Source organism: Hyla sarda, chromosome 6, assembly GCF_029499605.1.
Source record: "Hyla sarda isolate aHylSar1 chromosome 6, aHylSar1.hap1, whole genome shotgun sequence".
Classification (NCBI taxonomy): domain Eukaryota; kingdom Metazoa; phylum Chordata; class Amphibia; order Anura; family Hylidae; genus Hyla; species Hyla sarda.
Window position 1 is genome coordinate 217,433,862 of NC_079194.1, and position 19,619 is coordinate 217,453,480.

At 43.1% G+C, this 19,619-nt stretch overlaps 1 protein-coding gene across 4 annotated transcripts in view; it reads right to left on the reverse strand.

The window, feature by feature from the left end:
• SLC7A6 (solute carrier family 7 member 6) overlaps positions 1–19,619 on the reverse strand; it is a 57,198-nt gene that overhangs the window by 4,078 nt on the left and 33,501 nt on the right. For all 4 annotated transcript variants that reach the window (XR_008845224.1, XM_056526422.1, XM_056526424.1 and 1 more), the window contains exons 5-8: positions 14,079–14,202; positions 10,529–10,632; positions 3,815–3,911; positions 2,927–3,076 (exon numbers count right to left, since the gene is read on the reverse strand). Coding sequence is in view for 3 of the 4 variants with exons in the window: in XM_056526422.1 (XP_056382397.1) it covers positions 2,927–3,076; positions 3,815–3,911; positions 10,529–10,632; positions 14,079–14,202 (475 nt within the window). In the remaining variant the exon portion in view is untranslated. The remainder of the gene's footprint in view (positions 1–2,926; positions 3,077–3,814; positions 3,912–10,528; positions 10,633–14,078; positions 14,203–19,619) is intronic.

The window sequence follows — 19,619 nt, forward strand, 5'->3', positions numbered from 1 at the left end:
TGGGGGTTGGGTCAGACCACTGCGATATGCCTCTCAATCTCCTGCAGGATGCTCCAGATATCCTTGTGCACAGAGCGCTCGTGTCCGCTTCTCCTATAGAGATGCGTGGAGGTGGCGTGTCAACCCCCAATTTGTGCACTAGGAGAGCTGGATCGCTGTGACGGAGATCACTGGGGTTGCAGTGAATAGGCCCTCTTTTTAGGAACTGTCCAGAGCAGCATATATGTTTGCTATGGGGATTTCCTCCTACTCTGGACAGTTCTTAAAATGGACAGAGATGTCAGCAGAGAGCTCTGTGTTCCAAAAGAAAACCATTTCCTGTGTAGTAGTATTCAGAAGCTAATAAGTACTGGAATGATTAAGATTTTTTAATAGAAGCAGGGGTGTGGAAATTTTATAAAAAACTACTTGTCCACGGGACTAACATGGAGCAAAATCTACTTGTCCCTCATGACGATCCACTTGTCCGGGCCAATTTTCGCTTTTACGCTCTAATTTTTTCCTCCTCGCCCTATAATAGCCATAACTACCTACTATAAGGATACCTTTTAATTTTTCAAAAACATTCTCCGAACCAAAATATATTTTATATATGTTTATTAGGTGAAGTGAAATTAAAATAGTTAAAGATAATTTTGCAGATTTGGTGGTTTTCTTTTCTACGCCATTTACCTTGTGGTCAGATAACATGTTAGTTTCACACTTTAGGCCGCCTGATTACAGCGATACCAGATTTTTATAGTTTGTCATGTTTTATTAATTTAAAAAAAATTCAGAACTTTTTCAAATTTTTTTAATTGCCATTTTCTTTTACCCCTGTAGCTTCCCCCCCCCCGCATACCACGCTGTTTGAGGGCTATTTTATTGCGCCATAAGCCGTTTTTTGTATCGGTACCATTTTGGTATTGATCTGACTTTTTAATCGCTTTTTTACTTTTTTTTCTGGGATATTATAAAAATTGCAATTCTGGGGTTTGGTAATTTTTTTTTTACATTTACCGTACAGGATACATAAAGTAATTTTTTAATAGGTCGCACAATTACGTACGCAGCGATACTAAATGTTTTTTTATTATGTTTACATGTTTTTATATAGGAATAGGGGGTCATTTTAACTAGATATGAGCAAACTTACAGTAAATTTGATTCGTCACGAACTTCTCGGCTCGGCAGTTGATGACTTATCCTGCATAAATTAGTTCAGTTTTCAGGTGCTCCTGTGGGCTGGAAAAGGTGGATACAGTCCTAGGAGACTCTTTCCTAGGACTGTATCCACCTTTTCCAGCCCACCGGAGCACCTGAAGGCTGAACTAATTTATGCAGGATAAGTCATCAACTGCCGAGCCGAGAAGTTTGTGACGAATCGAATTTACTGTAAGTTCGCTCATCTCTAATTTTAACTTTTAACATGGAAGGGGTTAAGGTGTTTTACACATGTCCCTTTAGACGCCACTGTCCGCTTTGACAGTGGCGATCTAAAGGGTTAATAGCCAGCCACAGCGATCGCCGCATGCTACTGAACTGCTACTGAAAACAGCCGGGGGCGGCAGAGTATGGAGCGGGCAGGAGTCCGGAGCCCGCTCCATACAGACTTCTGAGCGCCGCATGCTAGTTATTAGCGGCGGTGTGAGGTGGAAACTTGCGCCCCATGCAGACATACGTCAGCTCCTCCCCTCAGCTCTCCGAAGCTAGAGCTGTGTGGAGCGAAGGCAGAGGATGCAGGTCTGCTCGGGGAGAAGGAAGGCAGAGCAGGGGAGATAGGACGTGATAAATGAGGTCCTGTGTAGACAGAGCGGGGGAGGGGAGGAGCAGTGTACGTCCTCATTCTCCCCCTGCACTGTCCTCTTGTATTATGCAGAGCTGCACTCTCCATCCTCCGGGAGGGGGATGAGGGGGCGTGACTTAATTATCTCCTCAGATGTGCGATGAAAAGATCAAACCCATGGCTCTGCCCTCGCTCCTCCCCGCTCTAGCTTCGGCAAACTTTGGGGAGCGGTCCGATGTTTTCACGGGTTTCATTTATTCACCTCACACCGGCCCTGCTTGCCCGAAGCCGGTAGAAATGTACCTGCCTGGCGTCGGGTGATAGGAATTCCACATCCCTGATAGAAGTCATTTACAAATCTGTTTAACTTTCTGGCACCAGTTGATTTAAAAAAAAAAGTTTTCCACGGAAGTACCCCTTTTAAAAAGGCCTTTGTGGCTGCTATGTATACTTTTATTACAGCCAGTCACAGCCTGTACTAGTAGATCAGACAAAACACTTCAACAGTATAGTATTGCAGTGTACTATATAAGCAATCAAATGATTGCTTCTGAAAGTCCCTTAGCAGGCTTAGTGTGACAAAAATAAAAAATAAAGTGAATTAAAAAATGTTTAAAGGAGTATAAAAATTTCCCACCCAAATCCATAATAAATGCCATTTAGCATACTTTGAGAGGTGCAGCTTTTAAAATTGAGTAACAAATATGACCCCAAATTGTCATCTAAAAGTAGGTCTTCTAATCTTGTGAGTGTGAAAATTTACTGCTACAAAAAAAATTCTACCAAAAAATAAAAGTAGGTTTTAAAAAAGGATTCCAGAGGAAAGCAGGATCAGGCAAGTACATTTCAACATGCCCAATCCTTTTGTTTTCAGAGGAGAAAAACCTCTACCAAAGGACTCAGGCAGCAGCTTATTCACTCATGCACAATGACAGCCGGCACTGCCACTACACAATATGCACAACTGTCTGCTTCTTTCTCTCTTTAATGTATAAGAGTACAGCAGTTCTGGAAAACAGCTGATCCTAAATATAGGCCATCAATAAAGGGAAAAAAAAAAAGTGGTATGCAGCACAGAATACAGAGCTGGTCATTCCCTGTGTGAGTTTTCCCTAGGGTATAGAGATTACTGTGACAAAGCAATGTTACATGTGCACTGACCTTCACGGGTCTTGGTTTGTCAGGTTCCTTCCAGCGCAGATAGATCTGTCCAGCAATAGATAATCCAACAAAAAACCAGTAACTGAAGCTGTAATAATTTATAAGCTGGAAGACGTCTCTCACCGACAGGTAGACCAGGGTAGCAGCGCACTGCAGAGGAGAACACAGGAACATTAAGAAACAGTGTTCTGTGCATTGTAACAGCCTAGAAGACAAAAGACCCTACTCAAACAAATTAGGTGGTGATAATAGAATGTGCTGCCCCTTAAAGAACTATTGTGGGGGGTCTGACTTCTGGCCTCTCCACAATCTCCAGAATAGGCCTCGGCTATTAATTAAGCAGCAGTGCAGCCTTGTACTTTGATATCTTTGGCAGCTCCATACACAAGGGTGGCACGTATGCATCAACTCAAAAACTTTTACATAATTTCTAAAAGGCACTTTAAATGGGTATTCTGGCTTTATACATCTTATCCCCTATCCAAAGGATAGGGGATAAGATGTATGATCGCAGGGGTCCCGCTGCTGGGACCCCCGTGATCTCTGTGCAGTCCCCGGCATTCTGAGACGGGGATGTGACATTACAGCCACGCCCCCTAGTGACGCCACGTCCCTCCATTTATGTCTATGGGAGGGGGCGTGACGGCAGTCACGCCCCCTCCCATAGACATGAATGGAGGGGGGTGGCCGTGACGTCACGTCCCCGTCTCAGAGGCAGCACCCGGCACAGAATCCCGGGGGCTACACTGAGATTGTGGGGGTCCCCAGCAATCACACATCTTATCTCCTTATCCTTTGGATAGGGCATAAGATGTATAAAGCCAGAATACCCATTTAACTGGATTCTAGTGCTGGATGCCAACAGATAAAAATATAAGCATGTCTTACATTGAAGAGAAGAGCAGACACTGGTGTAAACCTCTCCAGGTGTATCAGACACAGCATATCAGGGAGATGACCTTCCCTCGCGCCAACGAAGAACAGCCTGAAAACAGAAAATATAGTCTGACAATTACATACCCAACCTTCACTAGTGGACCTGACTCCGAGGATATATGGTCAGAAAATAAGAGCTTGTTTAAAAGGGGTACTACGGAGGAAACAAAATGTTTTCAAATTAACTTGTGAAAGTTATACAGATTTGTTAATTATTTCTAGTTCTAGTGCTCCAGAGAAAGTTGTGCAGTTCATTCCAGTCTGACAGCAGAGAGCACCGTGGTAAGACTGGAAAGAACTAAACTTCCTTTAAAGCATACAGCAGCTGATAAGTACTGGATGGATTAAGATTTTAAAATACAAGTAATTTACAAATTTGCATAACTTTATGGCAACGGTAAATTGGAGAAAATAAATCCTCCGGAATACCTCTTTAAATTGGGGTTTACATTTTAACATACTTCTTTAACACTTGTGCCAGTTTTAGAAAAACTAGGTGGAATTTAGGGATAGGGACATGGCCTCCCGCAGCCCAGCAGATTTATCATAACTTCTACCAGAAATTGGTGGCAGTTTTGATCACATTTAGTCCAGCACACAGACTGTGCATGAGATGTGAAAATGGAGTCTTTTAGTAAATGTAATGCATATTATGCCAGCCTTCTTCTATATTTTGCCTATGTTATGCACACATCACTACACCTACAGCACTAGTTCTATTCCAGTGCAGCTGCATCTGTGCGTTTCATTACTCTATCTTGGTCATGTGATCACAAGCCTAACTTTCCGAATCTTCCAGTAGCGAATCTTCCAGTAGTCCTTTGCCCAAGCCTGGGGGGGGGTCTTTGGCCAAGGCCTGGGGGGGCCTTGTGCCCAGGCCTGGGGTCTCTGCTGTTATGTCCTGGGGAGAAGTGGGTTATCGCTGCCGCTGCCATTGGGTGAGGGGTTAAGTTAACCCCTCACCCCATGGCAGCGGTAGCGTTAACCCCTCACCCCGCGGCAGCATTAGCGCTGCTGCAGGGTGAGGGGTTAACGACTCCATCACGTGAGTGAGCTACTAAGTCATACTCTTCACGGGCGGCACTCCTCAAATGGCAGCGTAGACGCAGGCTGGCGACGTCACGGTCATGTGACGTCACATGACTGCGGATTCGCCAATCAGCATCAAGAGGACGACTCCGGCGCAACGGCACGCCGGCAACCTGCACAACGGCACCCCGGACCACAGCGCCCCGCAGCAGTAAGTAAAATCATAGTGATGGCCCCCCAAAAAGTATCGTATGTCGATACTTCAACATACGATGGCCTCTGAGAGACCATCGTATGTAAAAAAAAAAAAAGTATGTCGGGGCCATCGTAACTCGAGGGACCACTGTATAAGCAATATTTTGGTTATAAGAACTAATGTAGATTCTGTGACCAAGCAAACCATTGACTTTGTGTGAAGGCATTGGATGCTACTTAACAGGACGTGGACTGACTGATTTCCCTAAACATTACAATAGCTGTGTAGAATCTGTACATCACAAAAGACAGATTGTCTCACTGCCCCTGGTTCTCTGGGTCTGTGTATTACTAAACTAATTGCTTATTAAGACTGAAAATAGCACGACGGTGCCTCTGCCAGTAAAGCACAAATCCAGTCACAAGACATTATTTATAGCCATTTGTATGCAGTACAGTGTGCTGACGTATAAGTCAAACTGCCCAGAGCGGCTAAAGAACATTTCTGAACACAAGTTCATTGAGGGCACATTTGGGCTTCTATCGCAGACAGGATTACAAAGGGTACCTTCACATAACAGAATTTGATTCTATATTCGCTCTGTTATCTATCACAAGTAACACAGCACATGGAGCATTCTAATATTAACCAGTATTGTGTCTCCTTCATAAACAGCAACTCTAATGCTCAAAATGTGTTCGATTACGTATGTACCATTAAAGGCTGTTTTGAATTGTGTAAGGGGCTGACCAATAAGGACATTTTATTTAATGTAATGTACTCCTGCGGCGATAGAGATCATTCATGCATGAACTGCCCTGAGTGTTTCCAACCTCCTTGTCCGTGAATGCAAAGAGAAGGACAAAAACAGAGCAGGGAGCTGGGATGTTTTGTCCTATAAGATTAACAAGCAGTGGCCTGCAGACCATTCAGAAGAATTGAATAATATGATAATGGGATTTAAAACAAGTCATGTCAATTAAAAATCTTCAGAAATCCAAGAAGGGCAGCCGTCAATCTGAAAGCTCTACATATTAGATGCTACATCTATTTAATATACATAGGGTAGTCCAGACCCTCTTTTTCCTCCGCACAGGTTTTGATAGATCTCCCACACAATTCTTACACAAGTATTGTATTTGAGTAGTGTGTGTTACAGCTTCAGTCGGTTTCTTTTTCTTCTTATTACCATAGCTCTCCCATACAGGACAGCACTGTCAGGCTACAGCACATAGGACACACTACAAAATGTGCACACGGGCCATAGTAGAGACAGGCATTGTGATCAGGGGAGGTGTATAACTCTGCAGCTAATCAGTGTATGAAATCACCTACTACTGTATGTCACTGGTCCAATGATGAAGATAGCAGCATTCTATAAATTAAGAAACATACATACAGGTGGCCTCAGAAGGTTCTGAGAGCTGCCAGGAGGGATATGGCAGGTGATGATATGGTCAGCTAACACAAGACTACTTCATATTACACATACAGCCATGTAAATTTCTGGCTGTCAGTCTGGTGATCACATGGCCAAGCTACTGCAGTTGAGCGTATGGATGCAGCTGTGCTTGGATGACAATGCAGGTTAGGGTGTATAACATTGGCCAAAAAAACTGGTGCCTTTCTTAAAGAAAAAATAAAATAAAATCACTATTTTCTTTTTAAATAGTTTAAACATAAATGTGAGAATATGGCAAATATTGTGAAATACAGTTGCATCATAGCCTAATATATATGTGAGAACTTTTGATCAGTGCGGATGCAGACACTGGAACAAAAAGGTATATGTGCACTCTGTCAAGCACTGCTGCTCTTTGAGGACAAAGGCCGTATACAAACCATAAACCACAATCTCCAAGCAGAACCGACAATCATCAACAGGAGCCAAAAGGGGCACAAGACTTTTTTTTTTTTGTGAGCGCAGCTATTAACCAAAATAAAGACATCTGACATGTCATAATTATGAAATGACAGTGATCCTGTAGAGATATGCATCCATAACCAGTCCCATTAAACATAAATGTCCTGATTGATTACAGTTGCACAGTCCTCTGCTTCTGATTTTACATTATATTTCATCAAGTCCACCTGTATGTATGTCTCTTAATTTATAGAATGCTGCTATCTTCATCATTAAAAAATATAAATAAGTGACAGCCAGTCAATGAAATGTGGTGTACACCAATCTTTTGTGCGGTTTTAGTAGACCCCCACTGATCATAAGATGCACCTGAAAAAAAGCGCTAAGTGTTTCACTCCCTGCCTGCCTTTTTAGTCATGCTGCAGGAGATAGGCATAAGCAGAATGTCTTTCCTGGTTATATCTAAAGATCGGTAGGGTCTAAGAACTCAGAGCCTGACTGATGAAAACTTTTGACATGTTTCGAGTTTTTAAAACTAGGTTAACATCAGGTTGGGTTCACACCACGTTTTTTGCAATACAGTTCCCGTATCCGGTTTTGAGGAATCCGTTTTTCATCCAAAAACCTGACTAAACTGTATCAAAATGTGTGTACAAATTTTAACCCGTACATGGTTTGAAAAATGATGTACGGTTGCATCAGTTTAAAAAAAAATAAAAATAGATATACATTTTACTTTTCACTCTATTATCAATAAAGTTTCACTTGTTTGATTTTCTTTGATTGAAGGAAAAAAACTGTGCAAAGTCAAAAACTGTACGGTGCAAACCGGATGGAACCGTACGGTTCTGTACAGTTCCCTTTGACTCCCATGTTTAAAAAATAAATAAATAAAATAAAAAACTTATGCAGTTTCCATACGGTTTTTCACCCGGACCAAAAACCGTGATAGGCTATGGTTTTGGGTACAGGCAAAAAAAAATTTTATTGACAAATCCGTACAAGTTGCAAAACAGACACAACCTGATGCATCATTTGGCATACCGTTTTCAATGGAGAGTTAAAGCATATGGTTTTCAAATTGAAAACTTATACGGGAACGGTATTGCAAAAACGTGGTGTGAACCCAGCCGTAAACATATACTATAATGCACATAGCAACAGTCCCACAGTCTTTACATAAGGCAGAGTTTCCCAAACAGGGAGCCTCAAGCTGTTGCAAAACTACAACTCCCTGTATGCCGGGACAAACTGAATGTAAGGGCGTGCTGGGTGTTGCAGTTTTGAAATAGCTGGAGGCTCCCTGTTTGGGAACCACTGACATAAGACATAAAGTAGAAATATAGGGCATGTGCAAATACAAGGGTAATAGCCTAGTTCCCACAGAAATATTCAACACAAAGTGCTAGTGCATGAAGACCTGAGTAACAAAAAAGAGAGAGTGATATAACAGTCAGGTAACTAAATTAGGATAGTGGAAATAAATGGTAATCTGATAGCTGGATCCAAAATGCGTTCTGGGGTACAGTCTGGAACAGGCATTACTTTCAAATCCTAGCTGTTTATTACCACTCTAATACTCTTAAGTTACGTGTTTACTGGTTGGAGAACGTTTTAATGTACCTCAGGATGCCCACTTCCGGTATCTTCAGTTGCGACATGCGGTCTCTGCGCAGTTTGGTTCCCTGGAGGTTACCCCTGTTTTTAATGAGCTGGAGCTGCTCCTGGGGACCACTGACCTGGCAAAGCCACTTACACAGAGTTATTCTTTATTGCAATCAGTGGGTCCGGATCCGTTTGCTGTGGCTCAGGTGAAGTTGGTTGAGGATATTCCTACTCTGAGGATATGTGGAGGGAGGTTGTCAAAACGTATTATCCTATGGTAGTTAGCGCCCGGGATAGGCTTATTCAATCCAGGTTTACTCCTGTCAGACTGCATCGGATGGGGGTCTCGGGGTCTAAGGTCTGTTTTAGGTGTGGGAGAGAAAGGGGGACCTTTCTACATGCGGTTTGGAATTGTTCCCGTGTTGCGCCCTTCTGGGAGGGAGAAGATGACTTTATTATCGGACCATTTAGAATTCCCCTTTGTTTCAACGCCAGAGGTGTGTCTGCTGGGGGTTGTCAATGGGTTGGAGAAGGGCTCTTATAGACGTAATTTGGTCCGATTCCTCTTGTTTTGTGCTCGCAAAGTTGTAGTGATGGCCTGGAAGGATGTATCCTCACCCCCTCTGGCTCGGTGGATACCTCTAGTTAATAAATATGTCCCATTATATCATGCTCTCTGTCAGTAGGAAATGCCCAAAAAATTTTGACAGAGTTTGGGTTCCATGGTTGTTGCTGGATGTCTCTACAAATCCTCCGATCCGGGGTGCCTCTCCGACTTAAACTGGCTATATGGGAGCTGAAGGGCTCGTAAGGTATGTTTGTTTATGTGTGTGTGAATGGATTGTCTGTGATTTTGTCCTCGTGTGGTGTTCTTTTGTGTGGGATCCCCTTCCTCGCTTGGGTTGGGGGGAGGGGGACGGTTTATGGGAACTGTTTATATGTCTGTTATTCAGTTAATTGAAAATCAATAAAAATGTGTTTTAAAAAAAGTTACCTGTCTACTATAGGACTATGCCTTTCTGTTAGGGTGCAGTCACACCACGTTTTGTACATACGGATGCCGGATCTGGCGAGGGACAAACCGGGCGCTCCCGTACCCTGTCCGGATCAGCCCGTGACTCCATTTACTTTAAAGATCCGACCAGAGTCAAACGGTGACTCCGGTCGGCTCAGTTTTGACCTGTATGTGGTTTCGTGACCGGACCTAAAACCATAGAATACTACCGTTTTAAGTCCGGTCCAAAACCGCATACGGGTCAAAACTGAGCCGACCGGAGACACCATTTGACTCCGGTCAGATCATTAAAGTAAATGGAGTCACAGGCTGATCCGGCCGGTGTACGGGAGCGCCCGGTTTGCCCCTCCCCCTGCCGGATCCGGCACCCGTATGTACAAAATGTGGTGTGAATGCAGCCTTACTCAAGTCTTCATGCACTAGCACTTTATATTGCTTGTTTCTGTGAAACCAAGGCTATTTATTACCCTTGTATTTGCACATGCCGTATACTTGTGTCCGCCTTATACTATATGTTTTATGTAAACTGCAGAGTGGGGCAAAGCAAGGTTTGATATTCACACACCCTATTTCATCTCTGCACCATGTACTTTGTCTTTTCCGATTTATGTTTTCCAAGTCTGCAGTGTCCTTTATTATCCTACTTGCTTATCACTTTTTTTTATGTTAATAAATATGTATTCTGAATAAAATTATAAAATAAAATATAAAAATCCTGAGAGAGGAGTGTCCGTGCAGCAGATTTTAGGTGACAGATTCTTGTAGCAGAATTTGCAGCGGATTTCCTGCAGCGTGAAATACGCTGAGGATGCGGTATGTCCGATACTACTCATATAACGTTGTGTGTGTGTAATATTCAGGGTATATACTGCTTTTATTGTAGATTTATATGTCTGTAGGAAATGTGACAGGAACACTTACATTCTTTTAATGTTAAGAATCACCTTATGTCCTTACCTAGAAGCAGCAAGGATGGAGGAGTTCAGGCCACCGAAACATGAGAGGGCCACAGCCAAAGGGATTGTCCAACTGAATATACCGTACACCATGTCGGCAAACGTCTGTTCTGGCAAAAGAGTGAACTAGTAGTCAGTGTAAAATATAAACCATTTTCTCTCTAATAGTTTCCCGTCCCTCCTCCCTACTACACAGTTAAATTACATGGACTAAAAGTGAAATGTTTTCTAGTTGCAAAGTTATCTGTAATAGCAGAAATTCACATCTCCTTAGGTCAAATGCTCTCACAGGCCCCTCTGGCAGTGATACGAGTTCAAATGGGAAACTGTGTTCTACCTTGTCACATTCAGAATCCAGCACATATTTTAGACATGTAATAGAATGCAGAACGTGTGTATGAAGCTTCACCAGACGCTGCATTTTCTGTACACAAAGCCCTATTATCAGTAGGACAGGTTAAACAGCTAGAATTGTGGCGCCAATGAGGGACATTTATCAATGTTTGCTTATGTATTCTTTTTTTCAGTAATTTTTTCCTTACTTTCTTTTTGCTTATGTGTGACTTATTTATCAACTGCTTTCAGCCTGTTGATAATTTTCTTTCACGTAAGCAATTTTTCCTTTTTTACTTTGGTAGTAGCTTTTTCTGCTCCATGTTTGAGGTGGAGTAAATTTAGTCAATTTTTAACCCTGTTGCGACTTTTTTTTTGCGCAGTTGCGACTGTCGCAGTTAATAAATACCTGACTACCCGTAGTCCATTTTAAAATTATTACTACGTAGTTAATTTTTGGAAAACTTGCTTTTCTCGCTTTCCAGTCAAAATGTCGCACGAAAAATCGCGTAGCCGCAGTTGCGACAATTTTGCGACAATTATAGTAAAGAAAACCTGACTAAACCCGTTGATAAATGTCCATAAATATGCTTTCAACATGTTTGATAAAGGGTGCATTATGAACATAACCATGAATGCATGCTAGCCCTCTCTCTAGAGCAGTGTTTCCCAACCAGGCTGCCTCCAGCTGTTGCAAAACTACAACTCCCAGCATGCCCGGACAGCCAAAGGCTGTCCGGGCATGCTGGGAGTTGTAGCTTTGCAACAGCTGGAGTCACCCTGGTTGGGAAACATTGCTCTAGAGTAATCTGAAACCATACAGGGAAAGGAGGAGAACTACTGATGCTTCTCTTCTCTGTACATATTGTCAGCTGCTGGTCCAACCTTTGTTGTTTACACAGGATTAAGTGAAGAAGAAAGTAGAATATTTGCATCCCCTACCTGTTCTAAGCTCCGGTTAGACCACTGTTAGGCGGCTAAAACAAGATTAATTCTCTAGAACCTAAGCTAGAGCACATCTGGAATTCACGGTGTGTCATCCTGAGTGCTAAAGTGCCCCTAATCTTTTGAAGAAGAGGGAAAAGACCGCACTGATTATTCCTCTGGCATCAAAGGGGAACATCAGAGCTGCCAGCAGGGGTGCCAGGCTGCTGCTGCTTCTCCTGCCACTGCACATATTGTCATATTTTAAGAGCAGGGCTCCTGGGAAGCTGTAAAAACATCACAATGCCAGTTGATGCCAGCACAGAATCCAAGGTGCATAAAGTAGCCCTGGCACTGCTGCAGTGATTCTGGGTAACAGGCTGCGCGGTAAAGAACAGGGGAGGAGAGAAGTGGGGGAGGATTCATGAGCGACCTATCCTACCTTATTATACCTTATACAGTGGGATATGCTGCAGTTTTCATATTAAAGTACTACTAGGGATGGACAAAATAGGGCGGAAATTCCACCATTCATGAGAGTTTATGAGCGCTCAAAGCCAACCATGTCCAGAACTAAGAGCCATGACACTAATGTGAGTAAATCTTTTGTAGGAATTTAGTGTAATGGAAGTATGACAAAGCATCTTAAGAAGTTCTACTGACAACAAAAGCTGCTTTCTCTCGTATGACCTTTGGCACATCAAAATACATACACAGCACCGTGCCTTTCTCTACTAAATGCCAGTATTCAGAGGAGGTCTTTGATCATACCATCTTGCCCGCCACATTTAGATTATTCTTGCCATTATCTAACAAAATAAAAAATTCTGCTAATCTAAGCTTCAGCAAAAACATTAGACACATCTAATATTTTTTGCCATATGTTAGATCAGCAGGACTTCTGAACCATCAGTGCAAAGGTCATTCCATAAGGACAACGTCAGGCTATATGGCCTACTAGGGCACACGGAAGCCCTATAGGGGAGCTCTCCTGCTGACTATAGTTAGAGATGAGCAAAGTTACAGTGATTCGATTCATCACGAACTTCTCGGCTCGGCAGTTGATGACTTATCCTGCATAAATTAGTTCAGCTTTCAGGTGCTCCAGTGGGCTGGAAAAGGTGGATACAGTCCTAGGAGACTCTCTCCTGTATTCAACTTTTCCAGCCCACCGGAGTACCTGAAAGCTGATTTATGCAGGCTAAAGTCAGCAACTGCTGAGCCAAGAAGTTCGTGATGAATTGAATCACTGTAACTTCGCTCATCTCTATTAGTCAGGGCCGGCTCTATCCATAGGCAAAGTAGGCCGCTGTCTAGAGCACTCACATCAATTAAGTGATGTAATGTGACACGACTGCATTCCCGAGGAGCCATCGTAGCGCCGCCTCTGCACGCTCCTCCCCAGCAAGATTATTCTGGGCTAGAGTCCTGTAGGACTATAATTCTGCTTACCCCCTCCCTCCGCCAACTCCCAAAACCAGCCGACTAGATGCCAATTGTGAAGGACCCCTGATAATGTCATTATCATGTGACTAGTTAGATTTTGGGGGCGGAGCTCAGCCCTGCAGGATTGGAGAAATGGTTGCTGAAGGACCTTTGGTGAGGCTATGGAGGAGGTAGGGCTGAGCTGAATTAGAGGTCACATGATTCCTGCATGGCCACTGCTGTTATGCTGCATGTGGAGAAATCTGCACCTCACCCCAGTAGTAAGGTAATCATATGGGGAGAGGGTTTGTTACTGTGTAGTAAGTAGTAAGGTGATACTGTGTCCAAACGCTGGGACCCCACTTCATCCTGTATGGGGCCCCATCTCTGCTGCAGCTCTCCCATGCAGGAGGTCTGTCGGCAGCAGCACGACACCGCAGCAAACAGGCCCCCTCCATGTATCTCTATAGTAGAGGCGGAGATGAAGTGTTCATGCATCCCCACCTCTCATAGAGCTGTATGGGGAGGGTCGTGTCGTCGACCTCAGTGAGGTAGATGACGCGCATTAGCCGCACACAGCCAGGAGATCACGGGGGGGTCCCAGTGGTCAGACCTTTATCCTATATCCTGTGGCTAGAGGCGAAGGGTCTTACACTGCAGTACTCCTGTAAATTGACAATAAGACTATGGATATTGATACACATGTAACTCTGATTTACTACAAACTTTAGAGTTATGCATTTACATAGTCACTCAACTTACAAAATGTGCTGTTAAAACGACACATTGTTCATGAAGATAGTTTTATAGGCTGCTCCATTTGAAAACTATGAAAAACATTTTAACATCTTTTTAAAAAGTTTACTCACCACAGCCACTGCATCGCTGCCAATCACTGAACTAAAATCCAGCACAGTGTAGTAAGCTACATTGGTCAATATGTAAATAATGGTGACAATTGGCATAGAAATCCCGATGGACAATGGCAAGTTCCTGAAAACACATAAGTCATAAATATAAGTGAATACGCACGAAGTTGTTCTGTTTGGTTAATTACCTAATATTAGTCTCAGCTAAAAGAAACCCCTTCTGGCAGACTAAGAGGTGTCAGCTTGTATTTGAACTATGTTGATGTCTGAGTGGAATCGCAGTTGTCTGAAGTGGCATTCATTTTTGTGATAAGGTTGCAGTATGTGACAAAAAAAAAAATGGTACATATGCGAGAAACGTTCTTCCAGTATGTTGCCATGTCTGAAAGTGTCAAATGTTTCTGGAAAGTTTTTCATTTTGAAATAATAAATTTTAATTTATTTGCTGAATATTGTTAGTGTCCGAACACACAAAAAGGAGATTTGTCATTATCGCTTATGTGTGAATACGCACGTTGTTGTTCTGTTTAGTCAATGCTTTTGGTTCATATGTTCAGCTGATATATAGAAAACATTATTCTGATATAACTTCGAGCAGTAGTCTGTTTCTGAACCATGTGTTCTTTTTTAGTGGAATCGCATTTGTTTGAGTTTTTTTCGTGACAAGGTTGTAATATGAAAAACTAGTCATACTTGTACGAAAAATGTTTTTTCAATACGTTGTGATATCTGAATTTATCAAGTGCCTTTAGGGAATTCTGTTATGTTGAAATAATTGATGTTTTCCTGCTAAATATCGCTAATGTCTGAACACACAAAGCTTTTTGTCTGTCTAAAACTGATGTTCAGCTGAAGAAAGCCCCACCTGCTGTGGGAGGTTCTGTGTCTGTATGAAACTAAACAGCTCAGTGTATTTATGCCGGATCCGGCTGGGGAAGGGGAAAACCGGGTTCTCCTGTACCCCAGCCGGACTACGGTTTTAGGTCCGGTCACAAAACTGGATACGGGTCATAAATGAGCCGACCAGAGTCACTGTTTGACTACGGTCGGCTCATTAAAGTGAATGGAGTTCGGCGCTGGTTCGGCTGGGGTACGGGAGAGCCCGGTTTGCCCCTCCCCCTGCCGGATCTGGCACCTGTAGTGTAAAACAGAGATGTGAATGCAGCCTTAAACCGTATCAAAAAGTGTACAAAAATTCACCTGTATACGACTTTTCTAACTTTTCCCTCCATTGTGAATAAATTTACATTTGTTTCATTGAAATTCCAAGAACTGCACATGTGCAAAGACAAAAACCATATTGCACATACTGGATGGAACTGTACGCACATAAGGTTCTATACCAGTTCCCATTGACTACCATGTTAAAACAACAGTATATGGTTTCAATATGGTTGTTCACCCAGACCAAAAACCGTGAAAAGATAGTTACTTATTACTTACTGGGTAATCTGTTTTTCATTAGCTCATGACAGCACCCCTGGAGAGGACCTCCCACTGCAGGACAGGAAACCTGGGAACATACAAAGGGACACGCTTCTCCACACCTCAGTTCAAAGTAAAAGTACTCCAAAAGGAGCCAATAATCATAGAAATTTTTTTTCATTCTCTAAATTCATTAAGCAACAATGCTTTTCTTCTTCTTTAGGGTGGGATAAATGAGGGGTGCTGTCATGCACTAATGAAAAACAGATTACCCGGTAAGTAACCTCTTTACCTAATCACTCATGACAGCACCCCAGGAGATTTAGAATAGTAACCAATCAAGGCGGGACTTCCGCCTGAATGACTTTACGTCCAAAAAGAAAGATCAGAAACAGGATTTAATTGCAACCTATAGTGTTTTAAAAAAGTATGTTTTGAGGACCATGTAGATGCCCTACAGATCTGGTCCAAAGAGGCTTTGGCTTTCTCTGCCCAGGAAGAAGTCAGTGCTCTGGTAGAGTGAGCTGAAAAAAGGAAGGTGGATCCTGATTCTTTGTAGTGTGGGCTAATGTAATTGATGCCCTGATTCATCTACTAATAGACGGTTTAGAAGCAGTCTTGCCTTTATTAGGGCCAGAAAATTGGACTAAAAGATTTTCTGTAGAACGAAAGTCCTTAGTAGAGTCCTTAGTAGAGATACTTTTTTTTTTTTTTTAGGTGGCATCTTCTGACATCAAGGTTATGGAACTTGACTTCACCTTCATGTCTCGGCTCATCACAAATAGAGGGAAGAATAATCTCCTGAGATTTATGAAACTCTACCATCTTTTCTGCTGAAAGTGGTCTCAAAGTTCTCATTACTACTCTGTCATCTAATATCTTGGTATAAGGAGGAAAGGCAGGGACGCCTACAATTCTCCTGCCCTCCCAGCCATTATTGCCAGGAGGAAGCACATCTTGAGGGTGAGTAACTTGATGGAAATAGAATCCAGGAGGTTGAAATGGTGGTCCTGATAAGGCACCTAACACCAGATTCAAGTCCCAAGGGGGGACGATAGGTCTTGATGGAGGATTTAATCTTGTAGCCCCAGAAATAAAACGTTTAACTAAGATATTATCTGCTAACACAGTTTAAAAAAGGAACTAAGTGCTGAAATTTGTTCTTTAAGGGTACTAGGACTTAGCTTCTTATCCAGGCCTAACTGGAGGAAATGAAGGATTTGAGGGATATTAGGATCTCCCAATGCATCGACTGCAGGTCCCACTACTCTTCAGAAGGCTCTCCATGTTCTTAGGTATATGGCGGATGTTACGTCTTTCCTACTTGCAAGTAAGGTGTTTATTACTTGGTCAGATAGGCCTCTAGTTTTTAGAATTGACCTCTCAGCATCCAGGCTGTTAGTTGAAGGTGAGCTGACTGTGGTTGATGAACTGGTCCCTGGTACAGTAGATCCTTCCTGTCCAGAAAAACCCATGGTTGGGAGACAGACATTGTCCTTAGCAAGGTAAACCAGGGCCTTCAAGGCCAGAAGGGCACCATCAATAGTACTAAGGCTCTGTCCTGTCTTGTCTTTTTCAAGACAAGAGGGATAAGGCGAAGAGGTGGGAAAGCATACCCTGTTTCTCTTCACCAGTCCTGAGAAAAGGCATCTACTGCTGTGGGATAATCCAATGGGTTGAGAGAATAGAACCTATGAATCTTCCTGTTTCTGGAAGCAAAGAGAATTTTCCAAACCTTTCCTCTATCATTGCAAATATCTCCTTGTTTAGACACCATTCGGACTAAAGAAGATTAACTCTGCTCAGGAAGTCTACCACCTTGTTATCTTCCCCTCTCAGGTGAACTGCAGAGAGAGATGCTAGCTTGGCTTCTGCCAAGGAAAAAATCTGGAAGTTGAGACTTAACAGGGAGTCTGATCTTGTCCCACCCCCCCTGTATGTTTAAGTAAGCTACAGCGGTGGTGTTATCAGCACATCCTTCCCTTGGATTTGAGGAATAAGCAAAGATATTGCCTGGAACGCTGCATAGAGCTCTTTGTAATTTGATGTAGACTGTTGCATATGAGGAGACCATCTGCCTTTAAGGAGATGCTGGCCGCAGGAGGCACCCCAACCCCAAGGACTGGCATCTGTAGTTATACTCCCTACCAACCAGGGAGACCAAGGTACCCTTTGAGATATGGTGGATGAACCCCAACAACCTATCAAGGAGACCCTTGCTTTTGACAAAAAGGGAACATTTTGGGTTTAGGGATGAGGGATTTCCATCCCACTTTTGAAGAATATCTGTCTGAAACATCCTGGATCTGTACTGAGCCCATTTCACTGCTACAATACAAGTCATCATCAGACCTAGTACTGACATTGCTTCCCTGAAGGTGCATAAGTGAGACCGGAAAATAATTTCAACTCTGTCCTTTGAGGATCTGTTTGGCTAGAGGCAGGAAAGAAAGCTGAGACATTGAATCCAGAAGAATGCCTAAGAAAACGCAATGCCTGGAAGGGGTTAAGTTTGACTTTTTAGATTCAGATTTCAACCTAGATCTTGCAGTATGGAGCAAACTACTTGAATGTGCAAATGAAGGGTTTCTGAGGAGTCTGATACAATCAGTAAATCGTTCACATATGGAACTAACAGAATGTTTTGGGTTCTTATGAAAGCTGCCACCACCGCCATAACTGTTGTAAATATCCTTAGGGCTTGAGACCCAAGCTCCCTCCATAAACACTGCCACTCTTAGAAACGTCTTCTAAATCTACAGAGGCCATCATGCTATTTGGAAATAGAGGGATTGTGGATTTTATGGACTCCAACCTGAATTTTTTGTATGACAGAAAGTTGTTTAACTTTTTCAGATTTATTGTAACTCTGAAAGAACCGTTGGGTTTTTCTTTACTAAGAAGAGAGGGCAATAGAATCCCCTCATCCCCCTGGGGGACTGGAAGCAGGACTTTTTTGAGCAAAAGAGATTTTATTTCTGTTATCATTGCCTCTTGTTTCAGGGAATCTCACAATCCCAGTGGGAAAGAATCTGTCCAGAGGAAAAGACCAAAACTCCAACTTAGGTTGATAGAACCCAGGGGCTGGAAGAAATTTTCTCCCAGGACCCCCGCAAACCTGGACAGACGCCGCCGTGCCCCCCAAAGCCCCGCCCCCCCTACAAACCTGGACAGACGCCGCCCCCCTTTACTAGGGACTTTAAATTTCCTATTGTCGTGAAACTTCTGATTAGGCTTTCTGGGTTGTTTTTGCTACATAAGAAATCAGGGGCATGACCCTGAGTGGGAAATACTTTCTTCCTGGAAGCCTTCTTAAGTACTTTGTCTAAGACAGGACCAAAAAGGCAATCTCCAATGCAAGGGATGGAAAATAGTTGAGCCTTTCCACATTACCCTTCCACTGCCTAAGCCATGTGGCTCTCCAAGAAGAATTAGATAAAGCAGCTGCTCTGGCACCCAATCTTACAGAATCTACCGAGGAGTCTGCCAAAAAAAAAAAAAAAAAAAAATCTACCGCCTTGGAAGTTACGGGTAAGGATTCTAAGATCTCTTCTCTAGGGGTATGGAGGCAAGGCGGATTTCTTAGTCATTTTAGCCACCGGGGCATCAATTAACGGGGCTCTATCCCATGACTTAGTAAATGACTCCTCAAAAGGGGTACTTCCTTATCAGCTATTTGCTTGATACTTTTATGCAAATCAAATATACAGGACTTCTTGGGGCCTAAATCTTCATAGCCGGGCTGGAACTACTCTTCTTGGAGCGTCCACCTCCCTCTGTCGAATGCTCCAACATGCTGGAAGTTTTTCAGCAAAAACACTGCAGGGCAACCAGGAATGGTCTGCTCAGCTGCTGCAGGCTGGTATTACTCCAGGCTGTTTATACTGCTGTACTGCTGCTGGCTGCTGTACTTCTGCGGGCTGCTGTACTGATGCGGTCTTGCTGCTGGATAACCACTGCGTGCTGTGGGTATTCCTGCGGGCTGGCTGCCTGCTGTCCACGGGCTCCGGACACTGTAAGATGCAGACAGGGGATCCAAAATAGTGAATTCCCCTGCTCCTTTTCAACGGAGCCAGAACCGGAAGTGACGCTACGCTGCCGGGCTGACGTCACACA